Source organism: Eleutherodactylus coqui, chromosome 13 (assembly GCF_035609145.1).
Source record: "Eleutherodactylus coqui strain aEleCoq1 chromosome 13, aEleCoq1.hap1, whole genome shotgun sequence".
Taxonomy (NCBI): Eukaryota; Metazoa; Chordata; class Amphibia; order Anura; family Eleutherodactylidae; genus Eleutherodactylus; species Eleutherodactylus coqui.
The window spans coordinates 33,349,697-33,374,517 of record NC_089849.1 but is presented as its reverse complement, the minus strand read 5'-3'; the positions used below and the strand labels follow the sequence as shown (position 1 = coordinate 33,374,517).

General features: G+C 40.9%; 1 protein-coding gene across 3 annotated transcripts; it reads right to left on the bottom strand.

Moving 5' to 3' along the window:
* Positions 1–239: 239 nt before the first annotated feature.
* Positions 240–23,704, bottom strand: TMEM98 (transmembrane protein 98). 3 transcript variants are annotated; one of them, XM_066586491.1, is made up of 7 exons: positions 23,588–23,704; positions 18,465–18,642; positions 14,140–14,271; positions 12,378–12,411; positions 11,773–11,888; positions 4,776–4,835; positions 240–3,642 (listed from the first exon to the last, which is right to left on the bottom strand). In XM_066586491.1, the coding sequence occupies exons 2-7, from the start codon at positions 18,620–18,622 to the stop codon at positions 3,435–3,437; spliced, it is 708 nt and encodes a 235-aa protein (XP_066442588.1). In that variant the 5' UTR covers positions 18,623–18,642; positions 23,588–23,704; the 3' UTR covers positions 240–3,434. The 3 variants fall into 3 exon arrangements, with proteins under 3 accessions (XP_066442588.1, XP_066442590.1, XP_066442589.1); XM_066586493.1 differs by lacking the exon at positions 23,588–23,704 and adding an exon at positions 21,789–21,858; XM_066586492.1 differs by lacking the exon at positions 23,588–23,704 and adding an exon at positions 18,991–19,032.
* Positions 23,705–24,821: the final 1,117 nt, after the last annotated feature.

Sequence of the window (24,821 nt, the reverse complement as noted above, 5' to 3'; positions counted from 1 at the left end):
CTGGTCCTGTAATGAGCACTTTAATCGTGCTGCGTCCAGAATAGCTGATGTTCTCCTGAGACTGCCAGTGAGATGTTGGATCTTGTCTTACACCAAACATTTGTATGCATTATAAATTGGATGGCCCTGAACCAACAGAGTCCTAGGAATATCCTTTTGCAGAAGAACATGCACTTTAACTACCTGAATGAAAAGCTGTCAATCTAGATCAGTCACCCAATATGACCAAAAGTCAGTGATTATGACTCGCCCAACAGTTTATTAAAGAAATTTATAATTTACAATGCTGCATAATGTACAGTGGTGACAGGGTCTATCTAATGTAAACTAAGAAGCAACTCTACCAGAGAGGAGAAATCTGCAGATTTGATATACAGTAATGTTAAACAAAAAAAGGCTGGGTTCACATTTGGTGAAATTTCCTTATGGAAATTCCTCCGGGAATCTTAAACCCGAGCCTAAGCAGCAAAGTGGATGAGATTTGCAAGAATCTCTCATGAAGGATGTGCTTTTATTAAAAAGTTAAAATATATATAAATTGAAAATATATAGACAAGTGCAGCAAAATTATAGGCTGCTCAGATAAAATGATCATAAAAAATGTGGTTTATGAGGCAAAAAAATGCAGAACTGGGGACTATAGTAGAATCTTCTTGGAGTGGAATACCACAGGTGTCAGAAGTTGGTAGACTCCATCCAACACATGTCGAGCAGTTCTCAGAAAAAATGGTTATTACACTAAATATTCAGTAATTCAAAGTAAAGAAGTCTTAAACATTTTTTCTAAGTATGCATTACATTTTTAAGTTTTTATAGAAAAATGCTGGCTTTGGTCGGTTTGTTTTGGGTTTTTTTTTTTAAGTCAAAATTTTATTTGTTTCTGGAAAGGGGTAACAAACTGTATAAATGTTAGTTTTGATTTTGAATTCACTGTAATATTTCCAGTGCATGAATGAAAATAAGTTATACTTTTGCGCTTTATTTGCTTTTACAAACTCACAATTTTATTTTTTACCACTACTGTATGCTGTACAGGTACTAGATATAAAAGTAGAATCTATTTATGTTCAACCTTCAGGAGGAGTTTTTTATTTTTGCAGCAACAAATTTACAAGTCAGTATTCATAAAATAGTAGCTATAGGAGTTGTGAGTGAGACTCCAGGCATGAGAAGGTGGCACCAGCAGTAATTCTTGTTAAACAGGTCTAAAATTAGGGGGAAAAAAGACCCTGCCCCAAACAATTTATTTTCCCAGAAACCTTCAAATGAAAGGACAGGAGTTTGCAATTCTACGTACAGTTTTTGGACATGAACAGATGCCCTTTTTTAATTCTGGGCCATCCCTTTAAATTTCGACTAGGCTTCCTTGGACACAATGCCCCCAAAACTATTTTGCGTTCAGTCAGCATCTTTGAAATCTGACAGAACCCACAGCTGCATCGGTAGACCTACCCTTAATGTGGTTGTACCAAAATTGACTTACTGGTCAGACCACACATTGGCATATTGTGTTTTAGTTCTGGGAACCGGTACTCAAGGAGGGTATATCAGAGCATGAGCGGGTACAAAGGCGGGCAAGTAATGTAATAAATAGAATGCATGGGCGATAGTACCCAGAGGGGTAATCAAAATTTGGCGTTATTTACGTTAAAAAAAAAACAGCTGAGGGGCTACCTCCTAACTATGTATAAACACAGGGGGACAATACAGAGATCTTTACCATCATCTGTTTATACCCAGGACTGTGAACATAACAAGGTTTCTACACCAACATAGAAAGGGGTTCTTTACTGTAAGAACAGTGGGACTATGGAGCGCTCTGCCTGAGGACTTGGTGATGGGGAACTCTATAAGAACCCTACATGAAGAGCCTGGACGTCTTTTCTTGAGCTATACAATATTATATCTTATCATTAATAACTTTGAAAATATTGGTGATCCAGGGACTGTTCTGCTTGCCAGATTGGAGACTGGAACATAGGTTTTGTTTTTTTTGCCTTCCTCTGGATCAACGCTGGGGGGATAATAGGCTGAACTGGATGGACATATTTCCTTTTTTTCGGCCTTGCATACTATGTTACTATGACTTAAAACCTTTCTATAGGGGTCTTATGGCCACCTGTCATCTTCACTGCAGGCTTATTTCACCGCCCGCAGTAAAGAGCAGTGTGCATGGAGTGCTGACCACGTGTACTCTTTTTTTCCATCAGCCTTGTTGAAAGGAATGGCGCAGTACAGCACATGCTTGAGTGCTGCTTTCATTTAACCACCGCACTGCAGTGAGGACGGGACGGGGAGACAGGACCTCTCCGACTGAGATAGGTGCAAGTCTCGGTGGGATCCTCACTGTTCAGACTTTTATCACCTAATCAAGTCAATTTTGGTACAATTCCTTTTAAGCCTCTACTTATAGGAATGAGCAAAGTGAAAGCTTAAAAATAAGGTGGGTATCATGGAATATATTATGGAGGACCTTTTACAACTGTTATAATGGGTAGCTGCAGCCAACAACGACCAGTGTGTCGTGTGAAGAACATTTAGTAAATGGCCCATTTGTAGATTCTAATCTTGTAATAAGCTTGGATGTTCAGATTTTGAAGCCTATACATTTTTGCAACTACATCTAATGAAGATTTAAGCAACTTTAGAAACTGTCTTGATTATACCAATTATCCCATTTTGTGTTTACAGCTCCTACGCAGAGCTGTATCTTTATGGTTCTAGACTACAAACAAGCCCTGTGTACTCTGATCCTGCGTTCATGTGTAATATTCCCGTTGGATAGCCCATGGACCCATCTGCTCACTGATATTCATGGACTTTGCACACAGGTGTTACTCTCATCTCTGAAATTGGACAAGACTAGGATATGCATCAATTTCTTTTATATGGACCATCTATCAATGTGAAACTATGTTCGTGGGCTTAGCTTCATAGGCTGCTTATAGGGCCGTCCACTGTCTGTGACGTACACGAACAGCACACGGCCAAAATATTTAGCCATCTGAATGAGAACTAACACTTGAGGGAAAAACTGGTAATGGTACAGTGAATGATAGATATTCAAAGAACAAAGAGATTAGCCCTGGTCCTTGCCCTGTCAGCCTTACATTAGACCTAACAGTGCATCAATGTTACAATTTAAAGTATCTACTTTCACAGTCAAGGCCATATTAACTAGTCTCCTTATGAAGTGTCCAGGATCAGGTGCCCGTGTACGTAAGGAATCAAGAAATGTGAATAGCAGGAATTCGCACAACTTCATTAAATTTCTCATCAGTTCCTTATCTCAACCAGAGCTGTTCCAGTTATATTTTTTGAAAAAGGACACTTTAGTTATCTATACTTTCCTGGAGTGTCTGGAAATCTGAAAAGTTGAGGCTACTGAAGAAACCATTTTGAGGGTTGCTTGACTATCATCCTGGTCCATGCTTCTAGATCGTAGACTGTTCTTGCAGAAAGTTATCTGCTCCTGTGATCACCCGTTCAGGTTCAGTAGCCATCGCAGCTTCTCTGAGAACTTGCATATGTTCTTCAGCTGCTGAAAGAGACTTATCGATCCAATCCATGCCAACTGTCAGGTGACAGGCATTTTTTGTCACCAAAACAAGATGACTCACAGACAGCAGGAGAGCCGTTGTTCTGGAAATAGAAATACATAAACAAGTTTTAGCATCTTATGGGTTTCTGAAAATAATTTTAAAATGGTGTCCAGAATTGGCCATTTCCCATAAAAAGCAAATTCAAGATAAAGCCTCACCTTTTGTGGAGATCTCTTCAAAGTAATTATAATGCCATTAATTTTATGTCTATGTACTGGTAACAGAGGAAACCCATTGGAATACATTTAAACTCCCTTGGAAGGGATCTCAAAGATTCAAACTTTGCTTAACTTTAAAGAAAGCGTATACTTTTGAAATGCATATAAAATAAGTCAACTTTACAAATGGTGTTGATTTTGAAAAAAATATAATGTTTTGCGTTTACAGTTTATGCAAACCTGTGTGTGTCCTTGGTTGCAGACTACAAACAAACTATGTAGACTTAAAGCCTTTCTCCAAGGACAGATAATAGTGTAGATTCCCACGATCCAGCAAGAATCTGAACAATAATTGTTCAGTGTAATTCCATGCTCCAACTGACCGAATGAGAATTCAATCATTTCTTGTTCGGCATTCAGTTTCTACATGCAGAAAACTGGATGACAGATAAGCCCGTGTAAACAGGCAGTCAACTTATAAACGACTGTCTGCTTACTGTGAATAGAAGCAGGCGAGCTGCAACGCTCTCCAGCCTGCTCCAACTCCATTCACAAATAATAATAATCCTGTCTAAAAGCACAGGAAAGACTATTGCTGAGACAACCTGTAGGGCATCTGCGCCTGCATGTTCTGTGTAATAGCATCTTAAGGGCTCAGTCACACGGGCACCGATCTGCCCGTGTTTCTGTACGATAAGACTGCCGCACTGCAGGTGCGGACGACTCTCCGCACCGGCCGGTGAAAGAACCCATGGCCGGCAATGGAGCCGCTCATGTAGAGAGTCGTCCGCACGCGGTGCGGCCGTCTTATTGTGCAGAAACACGGGCGGATTGGGGCCCATGTGACTGAGCCCTTATTCTGAAGTATTATACATATTCAAATTACAAAGTTAAAGATTTGCAAAAGTCCTGCTTTGTTTTAGGTGCATGGAAGTTTCCTTCAGTTGAAGCAAGTTCCTTATATAGTAGGAGGTCCGTGAGGACCTAACTCAATGTCAAAGACCAAAATACATACCTTGCATCTAGTAGTTTCGGGTCCAAAGGAGGATACATAGAACGAACCACATCGTCAACTCTAAATATGAGAATAAAGCAACATTGGATGAAAGATCATGTTTAATCGCACATCCAGTGCCTTGTGGAAGTATGTTTTGTTGGTCTACAAATTGTAATTAAAATAAATCTTAATTTAGGTCCAAATTGTTACAGTTGGAAAATATTATTAAAAAAAGGGGGTGAAGTAACACCCAGGAAGGAAGGGCAGGTATTTTTGTAGAGCATTTATTTTTATCCAAGGAAGGAGAAGGTTATACTAAAGTTTTTGACCAATACAGCCAACCCGAAGGGCCCTTTTCCACCAACGCTTATCACTTAAACAAGAGCATTACTGAACGAACTGTTGACATTTTTGAATAAAATTACACGTACAGATAATTGTTTTTAATCATCTGCATTTGCTCCACAAATTGTTTGCTCAGCTAAGCATGTGTTTATGCGATGGTTATCCGCGTGGCAGAATTCTATTGTCTCCTCGCAGCAGAGTACATAATGAGTAAATGTATGCAAGGTAACAAAACCTATCGTGCAGCCACTCAAAATTCCATTCAAACGGAGCATATTTTGAACGATCAAACAATGTTTTTTTATGCCGGCTAATTGAACAACATTTGAATGAATTGTCCATTACTGCCCACGTTTACACATAACTATTATCACTCACTTTCTGCTGTTTAAACGAATTTTGAGCGACAATCGTTGCGTGTAAAAGGGCCTTAAGACATCACAACCTTGGGAGGAGGACGTATATACAAGCCAATGTAAATAAAACAGTAAGTGTACGCACAACCTGCTTTAACCCCTTGAGTGGCACGCCCGGAAATTTTCCAGGACGAGCTCCACTGCTCATAGCAACATAGCCCCGAAGATTTCTGGGCTATGTATCACTATGGGAGCTGCAGAGCACAATGCCACAAGCTGTGACAGTGTGCTCTGCCTGCACAGACCCACACAGAGCAGTGCAAGGGCTTTGAAAAACCAGCAGAAGATATTGCCGATATGCCGGCAATCTCATGCACTGGTTTGTTTACAGGTTGCCATAGAGACCATCGGCTTGTCAGAAGCAAGCCGATGGTCTCTGTGGCAGGGAGAGCTGGTTGTTAGCTGTCAGAGGACAGCTAGGTACCAGCTCTTACAGCAGAGATCAGAGAAAACCTCCGATCTCTGCTGTGTTAACCCTTTACATGCTGCAGTCTATGTGACTGCAGCATGTAAAGGGCTGTCACCATCGGACCCCCGGAATGTGATCAGGGGTCCTGATGGGTCCCTATGGAAGTCCCCTAAAGGGACATAAAAAAAAAATAAAGTAAAAAAATTATAAAAAAAATTATAAAAACACTTGTCTCCCTTTACTTTGTAAAAAATCAAAAATACAATCACACATGTGGTATCCATGCGTCGTAATGACCCAGAGAAGGAAATTAATACATTATTTAACCCCTTAATGACATGGCCCCTTTTTTTCTTTTTTCCCCATTTCTTTTTTTCCTCCCCCCTGTTTAAAAAATCACAACTTGTCCCGCAAAAAACAAGCCCTCATATGGCCATGTCAATCGAAAAATGAAAAAGTTATGGCTCTTGAGACGCAACTGCAAAATTAGTTGAAATTTAATGATTAGACCATTTTAAAAAAACCTGCCCTGGTGGGCACGACAGGGTGGTAGGAAACCCGCCATTCAAGGGGTTAAGAGAAGCACAAGATGTTAAGTTAATTTTAGAGCAACTGTTCTGTTTTTATTCAAACCATCATTCATACACGTTTTTGGGGCATAGTGGCCCTTCCTTAGTATTTTGCATTTGGAATACATTATAGTGCTGGATGTGTATTCCCAACTAAGTACTGAGGAAGGGGCATCTATGTATGTAAAATTAAGCTAACACCTTGTGCTGCTTTTATAAAAGGTTACGCCTAAGACCCACTCTTTAAATCAAACCAAATTGCTAAACGTTTAGTAAATAACTGAAAAGTTGTGTGTGTATATATATTCACCCTATTTGCTATGAAACCCATAAATAAGGTCTGGTCTAGGCAATTGACTCTAGAAGTCAAATTATATCATTATAAAGACACCTGTTCTGAAACACTTCCGAGTCTCCACGATTACTAAACAAGTAGCATGAAGATGAAGGAGCTCTAACCAGATCAGAGAAAAAGTTGTGTAGAAGTGCAGATCAGGGTTGGATTATAAAAAAAAAAAATTCTCAAACTTTGAACATCCCAGAAAATGAGAGAATAGGCTACAGCTAAAAACTTGACAAGAGAAGGTCGCCAACCCAAACTCATAGACTGGGTAAGGCATGCATAAATCAGAGACTCAACATAGACACCAATGATAACTATGAAGGAGCTCTGGAAATCCACAGTGGAGATGGAAGTATCTGTTCGTAGCACCACTATAAGCCGAACGCTCAACAAAGTAACAATTTATGGAGAGAGGCCAGAAAAAAAACACCGTTATAAGGAAACCTGTTTGGAGTTTGCCAAACAGCATGTGACAGACTCCAAAAACACATGGAAGAAGGTTCTCTGATCAGATAATTAATACCGGTTTCACATGTCAGAGAAACTCGTGCAAGATTTGTGCATTGCAAGACCACAAATATGAACCCCATTATTTTGAATGGAGTCATATACGTGAGTGTTGTCCTTGTTTTCAATTGGACAGTAAAACACATTGCACAGTGTGTGATGTGAGGTTTCCACTGAAAACAATGGAAACCCTTGCCGATCTTCCAGTGCGACTTTCAGCCAGGTTGGAGGATCGCATTGGATGATCACTACTTAAATGAATTGATGGAAGGCATTTTTGCCATAAAAACGCCTTGCATCGCATCAAAACGCACTGTGGTGACCCTGATATCGCACTCACCCATGTGTAGATAGTCTAAAATTGAACTTTTAGCCATCATGGAAAATGTCATGTGTGGCACAAACCCAACACTTCCCATTGTCAGAAGATGGACACAGAAAGTACATTTTTATATATACTTTTTCAACTAGTAGCTTGAAAAAAAACAACTAAATGTAGCATGTCTATAATCGTATTGACCCACAGAATAAAGTTATCATGTCATTTTACCGCACCATAGATGCTGTACGAATAAAATCCTCCAAAAAACTACAATTACAGGTTTTTACTTAATCCACTTGGAATTTTTAAAAAGTTTTTCAATATGTTAAGTGATACCATTGGAAAAAATACAGCTTGTTGAAATTTTTTTATTTTTTTTTTAAAGCGAGGAGGGAAAAAAAAAGAGAAATTTCTGGACCCGGAAGCATTTAATCAAAGTGTGGAAGAAGCCTGTCCTAATCATCATGAGGCAGCGGGAGTCAAATAATTATGATAGCAGATCGGAAAGGGCTTGTATGAAATTAGATAAAAGCTCGTTTTTTTTCAAGAAACAGTAGCACTCTTGTCACCAATCTAACACCACTGTTTTCATTAACTCAGAACTGGAAAACCAGTAGAGTTATGATATCACACTGTACATCATTTATACAGTACAGAGCTTTTCAACTATCATGACTTTTTTGTTTCCTCTACTGCTTCAGTAGAACCACAGCCTGCTTGCCATTTTAACCTCTAAAACACATGACCTAACTTTTTTATGGGGCAACTAAAGCCAGATGGACATAGACATGAGTCCCGTCAAAGACTTTGCTCTAAAGTCTTTGCACACTCCTTTTTCAGATGCTTGATTGCTGCCATACTTGTGGCCATAGTTATTGCACTTGCCCCACAGCCAAGCATTCTTTATACCTGATAATGCTGCTTCCCTCTCTGCTCTGTTGTGTGCTATTGTAAATCCCACCAACGCTAACATAAATTGAGACTCTAAAGTCACTATATGAGGAGGAAGCTGTCCTGAAAGAAAAGAGCCTTGTGCCCCAATATCAAGCTCTAAAGGTCTCCATACACGTTGGGGTAAAGTGGATGAAAATGGACAATTTTAACCAAAAGAATCGCTGGGTGAAGTATAACAACAAACAATCGTTTCAGCAGGCCAATGCCACACTGTCATCATCTAGGAAGAAGTCAGCCACGTCTGAAATTTTCAAAAGATACTCAGAAGAAAGAGCTATCATCCATGAATGATCTTTCTTCAAAAGAATCTTCAAACAAATTCCTTGCATCTGTCGTTTGGTGTCATTTAACATGTATGACCAAATTGAATATCTCTAATAGCCAATATGGATTAAAATGTATGGCTTTCTCTATGAAATGACCGTTCTCCAGATGATCATCCGTTCAACAATTGTTCAACCATCAGCCTACTTTATTGTGTATAGCCACTGATGTGAGGTCTACTGGTAAATTCCGATTTTTATTTGGCTGCTTGTCCTCAAGGCATGAACGTTAACTTATTTACCTAGTCTAAAGGCCAATATACTGCTGCATTTGTAACAATTGTAAGGAAGGACTGTGGGCCTATAAAAATGGCAACTGTAAAATATATATAGTGTTATACCTACAGGCAGGATTCACTTTTACTTAGAAGCTCGACTAGACTACACAGGAAGCAGACATTGTGTGGGCTGAGCAAATCTAATTGAGAATAAGGCTGTTTCATTCACTGGTGACAATGCTGAGGCATATTGTGATTTCATTGTAAATTGTCATGCATATTAGTTCAGCCAACCAAACAGCTGACCTCGCTGCGAGTCCTTGCCAGGTGCACTAACTATACAAACTAATAGTCTCCAGCTGTTGCAAAACTACAACTCAGCATAATGTGAGATATTCTTATCCGAGATAATTCTACAAATTAAATCTTCTGAAAAACTAAAAGGCGTTTCCCAACAGAGCGGTCGCTGCCATATGTTCTTCTAGAGTGACCCCTTTCTCCACCCCCACATGAGCCACATTCGAGTTATCAATGAAGCATCACATTTCCCCTATTTGGTAGATATGAATTATGCTAAGTTGTGATATCAGACACAGCCCCTAGACAAGAGTGGTGCTGTTTCTGGAAGGACAAAGAGAGAGAGGCTACAAAGATGGCTCAAAATAGAATACTGGTTCCTGTCGTGTTTCAGCTATAAAAGAAGACAAAATAGTCCAGGACCAGTAGTGCTTAAAAGTTTGCAATCCTTTCAGGATTTTTCTGATTATATTTGACCTCATACTACATCAAGTTTTCATACAAGTCCTAAAAATGGATAGAGAGAACTAAATCAAACAAAGGAGTCAAAAATATAAGACTTGTTAATTTATTGAGGAAAATGATCCAATATCATGTCTGTAAGGGCAAAAGTATGTGAACCTTTAGGATTAGCAGATAATATGTCATCCCATTGATTGAAAACACCTGACTCCCCTTCAATCAGGTGTGAGTGGGCGATCTGTTTTATTTAAAGAAGAAGGATCTTTCAAAGTCTGATCACAACATGTTTGTGGAAGTGTATTATAGCAGGAAAAAGGATACTTCTGAGGGTCTCAGAAGAAGAGTTGTTGATGCTCATCGGGCTGGTAAAAGCAACAAAAACCATCTCTAAAGAGTTTAGACTCCACCAAGCCACAGTCAGACTGATTGTGTACAAATGGAGGAAATTCAAGATCATTATTACCTTCCCCACAGTGGTCGACCAACCTTTGTGAGGTCACAAAGGAACCAAGGGTAACCTCTAAGCATCCAAAGGCCTTTCTCATATTAGCTTAATGTTCATGAGTCCACCATCAGAAACTGAACATCAATGGTGTGCATGGCAGGATTGCAAGGTGAAAGTTGCTTCTCTCCAAAAAGAACATTGCTGTCCATCTACAGTTTGCTAAAGATCACTTAGACAAGCCAGAAAGTTACAATGTTTTGTGGACGGATGAGACCAAAATAGAACTCTTTGGCTTAAATGAGAAGCGTTACATTTGGAGAAAGAAAAGCAGTGCATTACAAAAAGAAAATTCATGGTGGCTGTATTATCTTTGTTTGGGCCTGTTTGGTTGCATCTCGATCAGCTTGCCATTATTGATGGAACAATGAATTCTAAATTATACCAGCAAATTCTAAAGGAAAATGTCAGGACATCTGTGAGCCAAATCTCAAGAGAAAATGGGTCAGACAACGACCCAAAGCAAACAAGTCATTTTAAAAAAGAATGGTTAATGAAGAATAAAGTTAAAGGTTTAGAATGGCCAAATCAAAGTTCTGACCATTTTGTAGAGGGACCTGAAGAAAGCAGTTAATGGGAGGAAGCCCACCAACATAAGGGTTGTAGCTGTTTTGTACGGGGGGGGGGGGGGGGGAGGCTAAAATTCCCCTAGGACTAATCAACAATTAACAGAAACGTTTTTGATGTAGTTATAAGAGGGTCACACCAGTTACTAAAAGCACAGGTTCACATCAGAGGTGTAACTTGAAGCTTCTGGGCACTGGTACAAAATCTGTAACAGGGCCCCCAAGTATAATGCTCTCTTCATAATACTGGGCTCCCTACATGGAGAAGAGAAGCCTGATGGGCCCCCTAAGGCCCCTGGGCAAGGGTGCAACTGCATCCTCTGCACCCCCCTATAGTTACACCACTAATTACCATACTTTTGCCACTCTCACACAGTGATATTGGATCATTTTCCTCAAGAAATAAATGACCAAGTCCAATATTTGTGACTCATTCATTTATTTTGGTTCTCTCTATCTACTTTTAGGACTTGTTCGAATATCTGATGTAGTTTTAGGTCAACTATAAGCAGTAATATGGAAAATTTCAGAAGGGTACACAAACTTTCAAGCACCAGTATATATGATTGCCACATACTGATTTTGAGAATACTCATTCTTCATCCAGTGGTTGTAATAGAGTAAATAAGTCAGCATCTCTTTAAACAGCCCAATAGTAAGAATACTTGATCTCAACTAATTGAAGGCCCCCCAAAAGTTTTTTTTGGGACAATATAGGGCCAAAACGATACTGCAACACTTAGCATGTGGACTTAGCTTGACACGCAAGAAACCATTCTTACCTTGGGCTTATTCTCTTTGCAACAAGAATGATGTCGCTCAAACTTGATGGAGTTTTCATTTTGGCACCCGACCCCATAGTCATAGCAACCAACTTTTCAGTGAGTGTATGGCATATCTATAATGAAAAAGGCTTATTAAAGGGGCTATCTGGGTTTGTATAAAAATGTATTTTGTGATTGTTCTTCGCCAAAGAAACCAAGTCATCTTGTAGATATGATACCTTTTAATGGCTAACAAAAATACTTGATGTTATAACGATCTCTCGAACCTACCTAGGGTCCTGAGGAAGAACCCTGCGTAGGTTGTAAAGCTCGCTATATCATCATGTGTTTTTGTTAGCCATTAAAAGGTATCATATCTACAAGATCACTTGGTTTCTCTTGCTGAGAACAATCATATTTTGCTCTACTGGCTTACACGGTACCAAAACTTTTTCTTTTTATAAAATGTATCTTAACTTGAAACTTTTGTAGTAATTGAGTGTGGGTACTGCCACCATGATCATGGAATTGCTTGTGTAAACATAGAAAAAAATGCCAAGGTCTATTCTCTGGAACCAAACTACTACAAATGGCCTATTATGGTCTGTCCGTTCTATACATACCTTTAGAATTGAAATGCAATGAGACACCAGGCCACTGTGGAAACAAGGAAACCAATGTTGATTGTGTAATTCTGTATGAAACATAGACATGTAATATCATTTGCATTATGCACAGTATAGGTGTGGTTTATGGTCAAAGTAGAGTAGGTGGAGGTGTCAAAATGTGTACTGGAGATCCCCTGGGATAATCTCTTGTAGGTAAGGAATGAAAAGAAATATATCTATACTACTTATCTAATAGTTCCATACAGTGACTAAATACTACCGCAATACAGTAGTATCTAATATTGCCTGCCACATAGTGCCTACATCTTGCCACACAAAATATACATAAAAGCAGCCAGATAATATTAAGCCTAACCACTACCACTGCCAATAGCTATGTTCACAGAAACCTCTGCATAGGTTATTTAGAAAAGTCCATATGTAGGGAAAGTGAAGAAGTGCAGACCCATAAACAGCCAGGGGTAGTTATACCTTTAACTCAAACTATAATTTTGCTCTCCCAGAGAATACTGAGTATGTATGTAATGGGCAGTTTTGTTTTGTTTGTTTTTTTGGGTAGGGAGCTCCAATTTTAGAAGTTTCCGTATTCTGCCCAATCATGAAGGCCCTAGATGGCTTTGTGTACAGTATAGTGAAACTCCTTTAAAGCGGTTATCCGAAGATATAAAGTTATCCCTTAGGGAAAAACTGTGTGGTCAATGTGGTCTGACCACTGGAACCACCACTGATCCTTAGAATGGGGGCCCCGAAGGTCCCTGCATGAATGGAGCAGCGGATGCACATGCACACTGCCAAATTACAGCATCTGAGCAATTGAATGCAGTTATTTACGGTGTAATTAGTGGCAGTGCACATGCGTGTCTTCTGCTTCACTCATGAGGAGACCTGCGGGACCCCTGTTCTCCATATTAATAGAAGTCCCAGTGTTGTGATAAGGTTATCCTCTAACCTGTGGTTAGGGTATAACTTAATATCTTTAGACCTTTTAACACGTAACGACTATCGTCCAAAAAATCATTAGAATGAGCAAAAATGAACGATAACATTAAGTGTAAACGCAGCCAGCGATTGAACGGCGGACAATAAGTCGTTGGCTTTTCGTTCGTCATTCATTTTATGCAGGCATAAAAATCATCGTTGGCCCATTGACTAATCGTTCGGTTTAAGTACTGATCGTTCAATCATTCTCATTCACTTATAAAGTGAATGTCAATGACTGAATGATTTCTCGTTTGAATGAGCCAACGATGTATCTACAAGTATAAACAGGCTGCACGAGCGACCTCTGGCATTGTTCACTCATTTAACCCTTTGCAATCCTGTTTTGGATTCAGGGTTTCCTAGGGGGGCTTTCTCTTTCTGCCATTATACAATGGCGCCATCTGCTGGGTAGAGCCAGTACTGTGGTATGGGACTTGCTGGAGAGGCCCCCGACAACAGAACGGCCAGTAATATACAGTAAAAATACCCTGCCGGACGTCTTCCGACATTGGAGCTGTACAGCCTTCAATCAGAATGTCTTCAGATGTCAGACAGTGGATTGGAAAGGGTTAAAAGATAAATTATTTGGTGTGATAGCACCCTTACTTTATATCTTGGAATAACCCGTTTAAGGTAATCCCCCAAAATTAAGCAAATTGTATTCCTAGAGGGGTGTGCTCGCAATGAAGAAGACAATAGTCATGATGGTGGGGTCTTTCCAAAGAGATGGTCTTTTTAGTAAAATTACTAAAATTGTATTAATATGCAAACATACGATGCATCTTCAATCCAGTCTTCATCTTCCAAAATTGCCTCAATTTGTGGGTTTGTGATCACAACATCATCCAGTTCCAGTTCTGACGGTTCAGACTGAGTTTCCATTGCACCAATCAAATCCACGGTTGGCCTTTTAAGAATACAAAGAAAGATTTACAAATATGGTTTCATCTTACGGGACTACAGTGTTGATGGCCTGTCTTTGACCCCTTAGTGACGAAGACTGTTTGCTCCTTAGTGACGGAGCCAAATTTTGGAAATCTGACGTGTCACTTTGATATAGAATAACTCCATAAAGGTTTTGCATATCCAAATGATTCTGACATTGTTTTTTCGCCACATGTTGTACTTCATTTAGGTGGTAAAAATAGACCGATAGAAATTTTGCATATTCATTAGAAGCGCCAAAATTGAGAATATTTTGAAAAAATTATTGATAAGCTATATATTTCCACCTGTTTACTTTATTCTGGATGCACATTTGAAAAACTTTCATTTTTTAACCATTTAGGAGCTGTACAAATTTAACATTGATAATCAACATTTTGAGGAACACTTTGTTTTCCTGCACCATCCCAATATTGCAAAGGCTCATAGGTATCAGAATGATAGATACCCCCACAAATGACCCTATTTTAAAAACTACACCCCTTAATGTATTTACTGAGGGGTGTCATGAGTATTTTTACATCACAATTTTTTTCAGGAATTAATGCAATTTAGAGGAGAAACAAATAAAATTTCATATTTTTGCAAATACGTCATTTTAAAGACATTTTTTTTCTATAGTGCACATGAAAATGAGTGAGGAGTTACACCCCAAAATGGATACCCCTGTTTGTCCCGTGCTCAGAAACATACCCATTGTGGCCCTAATCTACTTATAGGACACATGGCTAGGCCTATAATGGAGGGAACACCCGTTGGATTTCATGACACAACTGAATTAATTCCAGACCCCATTGCTCACTTGTGTGGAAAAAAAATTGACTCCCTAAAAATAACCCCCCCACCCTACCACACTTTTTTTGGTGTTCCCTAAATCATAGATAAAAGTAATAATGTAAACTGTGTGGTTTGTCCGAAGACAGGGGTAATTACGGAGGCCTGGTTAGGATGGGCACATAGGGCAATAAAACCAGGTATCCCTCCTCCTCCCATACTTTTTGGGGGGATATTTCTTGACCTCAGCTGCAAGGATGGGGTGTAAAAAGTGGTGCTCTATGAAGCTTCATAAGCTTGCTGAGGTGCGGCGGTCTCAAACAGAAGGCGCTCAACAAGCTGCTCCTGGAACTGCAAGAAGGTGAGCGTTCCCGGGGCTTCTTGTAAATTACTTTATTCACAGAAAAAGCCAAAAATACACAATACCTGAAGGTCTGCAAAGCAGACACAGTCACCATAGGCACGATCGCCATAAGGCAGGCACAATCGCCGTAGGGCAGGCACAATGGCCGTAAGCCCTGGAGATATGCAGTCAGCCAGACAATAAAGTGGAGGAGCAGCTTGTTCCTAGCAGGCTAATATGCAGTCACCCACTCAACTCAGCCCAGATTGGGGAGGAGTGACTGCATATACTAATAGCCTGCACATGTGAACGATACCAAAGATGCCAGCCATAGATGGATGGTGACCCACCATACAGGATATCAACCCTGGCTGATATAACAGCGGGTTGCCCTGTATCTCTAAAGTGGGCCACACTGGCTGACATCTTGGGTTCCCCCACCAACTAGCAAACTACATACAAAAATACTAATGTATACTAATAAAATGCGGGTGTTGGTACTGCATTTTGGCCAAAACGCATAGGCTAACGGGCCGCGCCGAGGCCACACCGCCTATGGCGACCGTGTCTGCTTTGCAGACCTTCAGGTATTGTGTATTTTTGGCTTTTTCTGTGAATAATGTCTTTGTTTTTTCCCTCACCTCTGTGATTTCTTGTAAATTACATATTACTGGTAGCGGTCTGAATAACTCCTGGCTCATACGGCCATATGTGGAATCCACTGTGAGCCCATCCGTGACCCTGCGTATGGCCGCGTAATGTACTGTGCATAACTGTGTACTTACGCAGCCGGTCATGCACAGTACACCACTTTTTATTTACCTTTCCCACGCAGTGCTTAGTGATGACACAGGTACCCGCAGCCCGTACACGATGTAGTTGCATATGGATTGCGGGTATATCCGCGACCATGGAGCACAATGGGCTCTATTTTGCAGATATCCGCAGTAAAATAGAATCTGCTGCTTTCTGTTTTCTGCGAGTGAATTACACAATTCCATCCTGCTAATGTGAGCAAAATAGTGTAATCCAGTGCGATTGATCCACGTATTACCGTGGTTCAGATGCATGCAGAATCTGTAATTCCTATCTAATTATATGAGACCGGCCTAAGGTAGATCACTATCTTTTTATCATGTTACCAGGGACCGCTCAACGAGGCCAGCGGTCACTTCTCCAGGCTCACGGCGACCTTTGGTAGCCAGGAGCAAGGAGATTTTACATTTCCTGAGCTCCCAGACTCCTGAGAACGTGTCCGGCATTTTGCCGATGGGCGCATACACAGAATCCGGTTACAGTCTGTGGAGAAAGATCACGTCGCAGTTCAAATACGGAGGCCTCCGGTAAAAAGTTTCATCTCCTCTCACTGATTGCATCGGTGAGGGAAGATGAAACTTTAACTTTTTTTTAACTTTTACGTGATCTTTACGGCCTTCTGTGCGTGTTTGTGATGTCATACGTCTGGCACGCATGTGCAGAAGAGAGACGTCAGGTCTCAGAGGACCAGATCACCGAGGGACATCACGGAGGACGGGGGTGAGTACTCTCAGCTGCCTTGATGGATCCGATCCATCAGGGCAGCTGAATCTTTAACCTTCTTTTCACTTTTTATTGACTTCATTGTGATCGGCACTATTGTGATCCATTGGATAGCATCAATCGCATTGCCGAGGGGGGCTCTCCGTGGCCCCCCATGACAGCTCCATGTTGTTGGCTATCTCAAGTAACTGACAGCATGTAGCGGTCACGTCCTCAGCTCCCAGGGCTTTAATCCTCAGGGAATGCATGTTTTTACGTCCCTGAGGATTAAAGCCCACTTAGGCAGGATGTAAAAAGGCAATGGGGCCGTCACTAAGGGGTTGAGATAAGGATATCAAGATCTCATTGGATGGGTCCAACTCTCAGCACCCTGTTGATCTGCTAAATGAAGGGTTTATGGCAAACCCCTTTAAATCTCTGTATATACAAGACTAGTAATAGAACTGTCAGCTGAATGACAGCTATCCAAAATATATGGCCAGCTTAACAGTGTAATACATATTCCCTGAAGGCTTTAGTGTAGATGTATCGCAACCATCATAGTGATGGCCATACCCTATGGAGAATAATGGTAGTCACGTCCAACCAAAGTAGAGACTTTGATGACATATATTGGGAATCTGTTTTACATACAATTATCCATTATATGAAAATGAAGCCCCTTTGGCCCTGTATATATCGTACTTACTATATTCAACCAGTGGTGGAGTTATGGTACTACCTATTCATCTTGCTGCCACCACATAAATCAAAAAATATATATGATAGCTGTGGCGACAGATTTTATGTCACATAGTATGGGTTACTCGTCTGACGCATACTCCTTATAAGGGTAAACTGGAAATATAAAATTGATGGCCTATCCTTAGGAGAAGCCATTAATATAAGATCACTTGGTGTCCAATCAGTTCATTGAAGGGACTACAGTAATTAAGAAACAGCCACTACCAAAAGTACAGAGCGGTTTGTGGTAAACCTTAAAGGGAATGAGCGCCGCAAACTTTTTAATTAGCTGATGATCGGGAAGGGGGTGAAAATCACACTCCCAGCAATCTGACATGGATGGCTTATCCTAATGGTCCATTTACACGTAATGATTCCCTTAAAATTCGTTCAAACGAATGATTTTGAGCGATAATCTTTCAGTGTAAATGCACAAAAATCACTCATTATTAGTTCCTGGTTCGTTAAGCTGACTTTTCAGTCAGCTTAAAAAACATTGTTGAATCACTGATTTCTCGTCCTGTCTAAATGCTTCCTGCTTAGCACTTCACGCAGGAGGTGAAGCGCTGAGCGAGAAGCGGACAAGAAGTCTGCGATCCAGTGTCAAGTCTTTCTGTGTAAACGCTCTTTACGATCGTTGACGACCTTAGCGGTGACGTCAGCGCTCGTGCAGTTATTTAAAAGACTGTCGGCCCTTGTAAAAGGGCCATAAGCTTAGGCTATCAATTTTGCATTTCAGGAAAGAAAACTTTAAATCTTACAAGTCCAACTCTTACTTGTTGTTGTAGTGTGTAAGAAGATTTTTCGTTCTACAGTAACGCTGCCTGCAGACTACTACCAAGGCCACAAAGGAAGCCAGGAAGATTGTAGCCAAGACACCAATAGCTACAATTACCACAGTCTCCATCTCTCTATGGTTGAGTAGGCCAGTCATATGAGATGACTCTCATTCATCTGTAATACAAAAAAGATCATGTTACTGAAGTTACTACAAAGTTGAGCAGAGATAAGCTGCAAATCGATTTGGTCCGGTGTAGTATGGTTCCTGAGGGCTACTAGAGATAATGATTTTGGTGGTGCAACCTCAATCTCTATAGAACATGTGTAATCTTGGTTGTTGTCATTCACAAACAGAACAAATCATCAATTGGATCTAATAGGTGTGTGAATCAACCAATAAAAAATAGAACCAAGGGGCAAGGAATTGACTCCAAAGTCGCCTCCAAATTAGGTTGTCTTCTGCTGGACCTTTGGGTCTATTATTGCTTCCCTGTCTAGGCCAACAAGAGGATCCTCTCTTACTCTAGTGGTAAGGTCTGACCATGATAGGGTCTTTTCTCCTCTTCTATGCCTAATGAAATGCAGTGAAACTCGTCATGCAAGTTCACACTATCCATAGAAAAGAATAAAGAGACAACCTGTTTTGGCGCCTTTTCTTTCACAGACCCTATAGCAACCACCTTTCATCCTAAGGGCTTGTTTAGCATGGAATTTGTCTAGAGCCACATGACAGAAACTAGCATGCCACTTGTGACTTTTGAGACAAATTATGTCCATCCTGGTATTAAAAGGATTGCACCAAGATTTAAAGTTATTCCCTAGCTACATGACAGGAGATAGAGCCCTGCTTTCAGGATTTATGGGAGTCCCCGCAGTTGGACCCCTACCTATTTTAACGTTAACCCCTGTCCCGTGAATTCATAAAAGCATATTGAGACAGTATAAGAAGGTACCTCTAACAATAGTGCCTACTGTGTTTTCCGCCAGAAGTTTAAAATTGACATCCAGATGAGGGGTGATTTCGTTGCTTAGACATCTGCATAAGGGCTCAGTCAGACGTGCGTTTTTATGTGCGAATTTATGTGCGCAAAAACGCATGAGTAAAAAAATTTGTGTGACTGAAGCAGGTGTCACGCTGAAAAAAAACACACATGGCTGCGTTTATGCGCACATAAAGTGCGCTGCCTACTATGCCCTGCTGCAGCTATGACAGCTGTAGCAGGGGATTCCTTGGATGTGAAACCCCTGGATGCTGTCACATCCAGGGGTTTCACCTATGGTCAATGGGGCCGTCGGCAGCAGCGGCGGCCCCATTGACATACAGGGAAGATCGCATTTCTCTGTGACAGCTGTGGCAGAGGATTTCTTCATCTCCGCGGGGATTCCCCTTGTCACCGGACACTGTGACACCATTGTCACAGTGTTCAGTGACAGGAGGACTCCCCGCGGAGATTAAGAAATCCTCTGTCACAGCTGTGCAGAGGACCGCAATGCTATTACATTGAATTCAATAGAGCCGGCGCTACAGCCAGCTCCATTGAAAGCAGTGGGCTGCCAGCAAGCCCTGCAGTGATTTTTCGGAAAGGGTTTTAAATATAAGCCCTTCCCTGAAAATCATACCTAAAATGTGTAAAGAAATATATATACACACCTCTCCGCAGCTGCTGGGGCTCAGACGCGTCCAGCCAGCTCTTCTCCTGCACTGCTTTGAAGTGCTTTCAGCAGGCGGGGATTTAAAATCCCTGCCTGTTGAAAGTGCTGCCTCTGATTGGCTGAGCACTGTGACCAATCAGAGGCAGCTCTCAGCTGTCATTCAATAGCTAAGTGCTGCCTCTGATTAGTCACAGTGCTCAGCCAATCAGAGGCAACCCTTTCAGCAGGCGGGGATTTAAAATCCCCGCCTGCTGAAAGCACTTCAGAGCAGTGCAGGGAAAAGACACGGTTGGATGCGCCTGAGCCCCGGCAGCTGCAGAGAGGTAAGTAATTTTTTTTCTTTTTTACACATTTTAGGGATGATTTTCAGAGAAGGGCTTATATTTAAAACCCTTCCCCGAAAATCAATGCAGGGCTTGCCGGCAGCCCATTGCTTTCAATGGAGCCAGCTGTAGCGCCGGCTCCATTGAATATAATGGGAGAACATTGCACTCCTGTGCCACAGCCGTCACAGCTGTGCCAGAGGATCCAGATCTTCACTGTATGTCCTCAATGGGGTTGGCGCTGCTACCGCCGGCCCCATTGAGCACAAGGTGAAATACCTGGATGTGACAGCATCCAAGAGTTTCACATCCAAAAAAGACGGATGCCGCAGTTACTTGTGTTTTAAAATCTTTAAATATCGGGCATATGACCGCTGCCATTGAAAAGCATTGCTTCTTAACAGATGCTGATCTCAAATGTAAGTAACATGCGCACATAAAAACACCCGTCTGACTGAGGCCTAATTCTGGAAGCCTACAAAGATGCTTTCAGAAGAGGCATTCGTGTTGTACAATTGCCTAGACAATCGGACCGTTGCTTTCCGAGCCGCATATCTGCTTGTAACTTTTAAAAACACATCATCATACACCCTGTTAGGGAATTCTGAATTAATAAAGGGGAATGGGTCCTCTGTTCAGGGGTCTTCATCTCTTGGCCAGCATGGAAGGTAGCCACAAAGAGCTACTCTGTAGGACCTGTCTTGTCCTGCATTACACAGACATCACATTGCCTTTAATGGGCACCATATAATGCTTCATTTTCCCTTGAGTGGCCAGTTGAACCCTTACTGACAGGTTTCCCAACACATTAATTACAGCTGATCACTAGGAGTCCCATTAGGAGGACACTTTATTCTCATGGCACCCTTCTAACAAGTAGTTATAGTCCAACGAGGGCAACCCTTTTAAGGGCTCATGCACATGACCATATTATGGAACCGGACAACCTTGTGCAAAACCCATAAAAGCCTATAAGGCCTTACACTGAGCCTATGGGGCATGTTCCATCAGATGCTGTGTTATGGAGATATTTGCCCTTAGCAGCATTGCTTATATATACGATTATTCCAGTATTTCACAACACACAGCTCTGCCATGTCCATATTCAGAAGTCCTTAGAATATTGATGACCAAATAGTAGATTGCAACCTACCAGTAAACCTAAAAGCAGAGAGCATTAATCTTGATGCGAGGCCACTAGGCCGTTCTCCAGCAGCGTCCTCATAGGTCACATGTCCCTTTCCCTGAATCCTCAATGCCAGGTGACTATTCCCATTTGCTATATTTACCCAATTATTGAACGTCTCCCATTGAATTGGCGACCATTTCTTTGAATTTCCTTACCTAGAGTCAGACATCGAGGCTGCGTTGCATAGACAGTCACTTCCGTGTAGGCCTCGCGCTGATATATATGTGGGTAAACATTTGCTTACGTTCGCTTTTCCCTAAATCATTAACAGACTTGGGGAGTGACCATTTACCATTCTAGTTATCACTTGTTCTCATTCCAGTGCCATATAACTGGAGAGTTCACTGCTCTAGGAAGCAACATCTTACTGGAATATCACCCTATGTGATAATACATGAGATTTTATGTTTTTGCTTTTTGTTACTTAATACATCTTTTATTGTTTTTAGAACTTGATCCCACCACCCCCCACACAGATATGTTTAAGGTATATAAGTACATATACAGTATATATGGTGTTTGTGAGAATTTGTCGGGTAATTTAATATATGACTAGTGTTTGGTCATCTTTTAGAAAAGGGACATTAAGAAAAAGTTTTGTAATACAGAATACTTCAGAACAAATTTATTTTTTGAGAAACAGCGCCACTCTTGTCCATGGGCTGTGCCTGGTACTGCAGCTCATCTCCATTCAAGACAATGAAATCAAGCTGCAATAGCAGACACAACCCATGGAGTAGTGGGAACTGTTTTTGGATTTTTTTTATAATCCTCTACAACCCCTGTAACGACTCTATCCCATCTGGACAATATCTTCTTCAAGTAAAGACCCACATGTGATCAATACGAGCCCAGAGGCTGAAATCAGCTGCTACCAGCAAGGGAAGCTGCAGGTGACCACAGTTCCTGCAGGAGAGATATGGTATTAAATGGGAACTGAAGAGGGGTTGTCCTATTGGGACAATCCCTTTGAAAGTGTCCTACAAGAAAAAGTTTTGAGCAAGAGAAGCCAAAGGGTGGAGTGTGCAGCCTGTAGGGTTCGGTTCAGGGATGGAGGGGACGGGGCAACAGCATGGAGGGAAGGGACTATTGTGATGGTGGTGGAGGTTCTGCAGCAGCTGATTCGGTGTGTTTTAAGGAATTATGTATCCCCTATCAATTATAAAGAGAATATGGAATCATCTTGAAGTTCTTTTGACCTGTATAAATGTACTTAGCCAATGCCTTCATGATTATATATGATCACAAGTATTCCTTAGTGCCTTATAATATTCTTGGGATTTACAGTATGGAGGAGGGGCCAATATCCTATATATAACTCACATCAATTATACAGTACTTTTCTTTGGCTGCATAGAATATATAAAATCAAAAAGAATTAAAAAGGTCATAATAGGATTAAAATTCCTGCTGTTTGCCTCAAGCGGGATTAGTCACTTGGGTTTTAAAGAGCCCACATCCAATTTATACAACACTATAGATGGATCTCTTCCGGAAATACATATTAATAAAGTCACATGAATATATCTGACGGAATTTGGAAAACATTAAAAATTTGAAAAAAAAAAAAAATTTTTTTTTTGGGTAATTCCAATGTCAAAATATTTTGAAATAGATTCAATAATAAACACAAAAAAATTTAAAAATTGTGAAAAATATTTTGAAAAAGAAGGGAGAAACAGGAATTAAGCCCAAGCTTTACAGAAGCGAGGCTGAAACCTCACATTTCTATACGCATATATGAAGTTCAAGAAGAAAAAACAGTCGTAAAGAGATAAAACCTTGCACTTCTCCTCCGTACTGGGCGTATAAAACACACTAAACTTCCATTAAAAAGTCTTCTACCTGATAGAACATAGAGCATGATGTGTGATCGAAGTGCATATATAGGGGAAACATCTATAGGGAACAACAGCAGCAGGGCAATATATGAAAGGAAGGAAAGTAACTGTACCTTTTGTTCTCCGTTTCCTCCATTCCCACATTCCTGCTCTTATCTGAGACTTTGGGAGTAAGAACACATTCCAGCCTGACAGATTGCAGAGATCCTGGCCCTGTGCATTATGGGATTAGTAAATGCACTCGGAGCGCGCACACACAGAGAAAAAGCAGAAGTAAAAAAAAATTAAATACATATACACGCGCACACAGTAAAAGTCTTTTAATCTGGCGTCAATTGAATGTGTAAAGTAATGGATTATCAAATATTCTGGATTATTGGATGTTTATAGAAAAGAAGAAATAAATATTGGTTCCTAATTCCACTGCAGTTCTGTAAAGGATTAGGAAATTTCTTTGGATTATCGGATGCCAAAGAATTCCTCTGTACATTGTTGTAGAATGATACATATGTACTGATCAGCTTTAACATTAAATCCACTTGATTGACATTATGTAGGTCATCCTTGTGATCTGACCCATCAAAGCCTGGACCCCGCAAGACCTCTGAAGGTGTCCTGTGGAATCTGACACCAAGACGTTAGCAGCAGGTCTTTTCAAGTCCTATACATTTTAAGGTGGGGTCTCTGTCAGACTTGGTTTTCCAGCACGTCCCACAGATGGTCAATGAGATTGAGATCTGGAGAATGTGGAGGTGAAGTCATCACCTTGATGTTCCTCAAACAGGATGCCAAAGAATTCCTTTGTACATTGTTGTAGAATAATATATATGCACTGATCAGCTTTAACATTAAATCCACCTGATTGACATTATGTAGGTCATCCTTGTGATCTGACCCATCAAAGCCTGGACCCCCCAAGACCTCTGAAGGTGTCCTGTGGAATCTGACACCAAGACGTTAGCAGCAGGTCTTTTCAAGTCCTATACATTTTAAGGTGGGGTCTCTGTCAGACTTGGTTTTCCAGCACGTCCCACAGATGGTCAATGAGATTGAGATCTGGAGAATGTGGAGGTCAAGTCATCACCTTGATGTTCCTCAAACAGTTCCTGAACAATTTTTGTAGCGTAGCCAAGCGCAATATCTTGCTGAAAGAGGCTGCTGCTATTTTGAAATACAACGGTCATGAAGGGGGTTACTTGGTCTGTACAATAGTTAGGTCGGTGGCATCTGTCACATCCACATGATGCCCACACCAGTCGAACATTTCCCAGAGCATCACATTGTTTCCGCTGGCTTTTCTTTTCATAGTGCATCCTGGTGCCATCTACTCTCCATGTTAGTGATGCC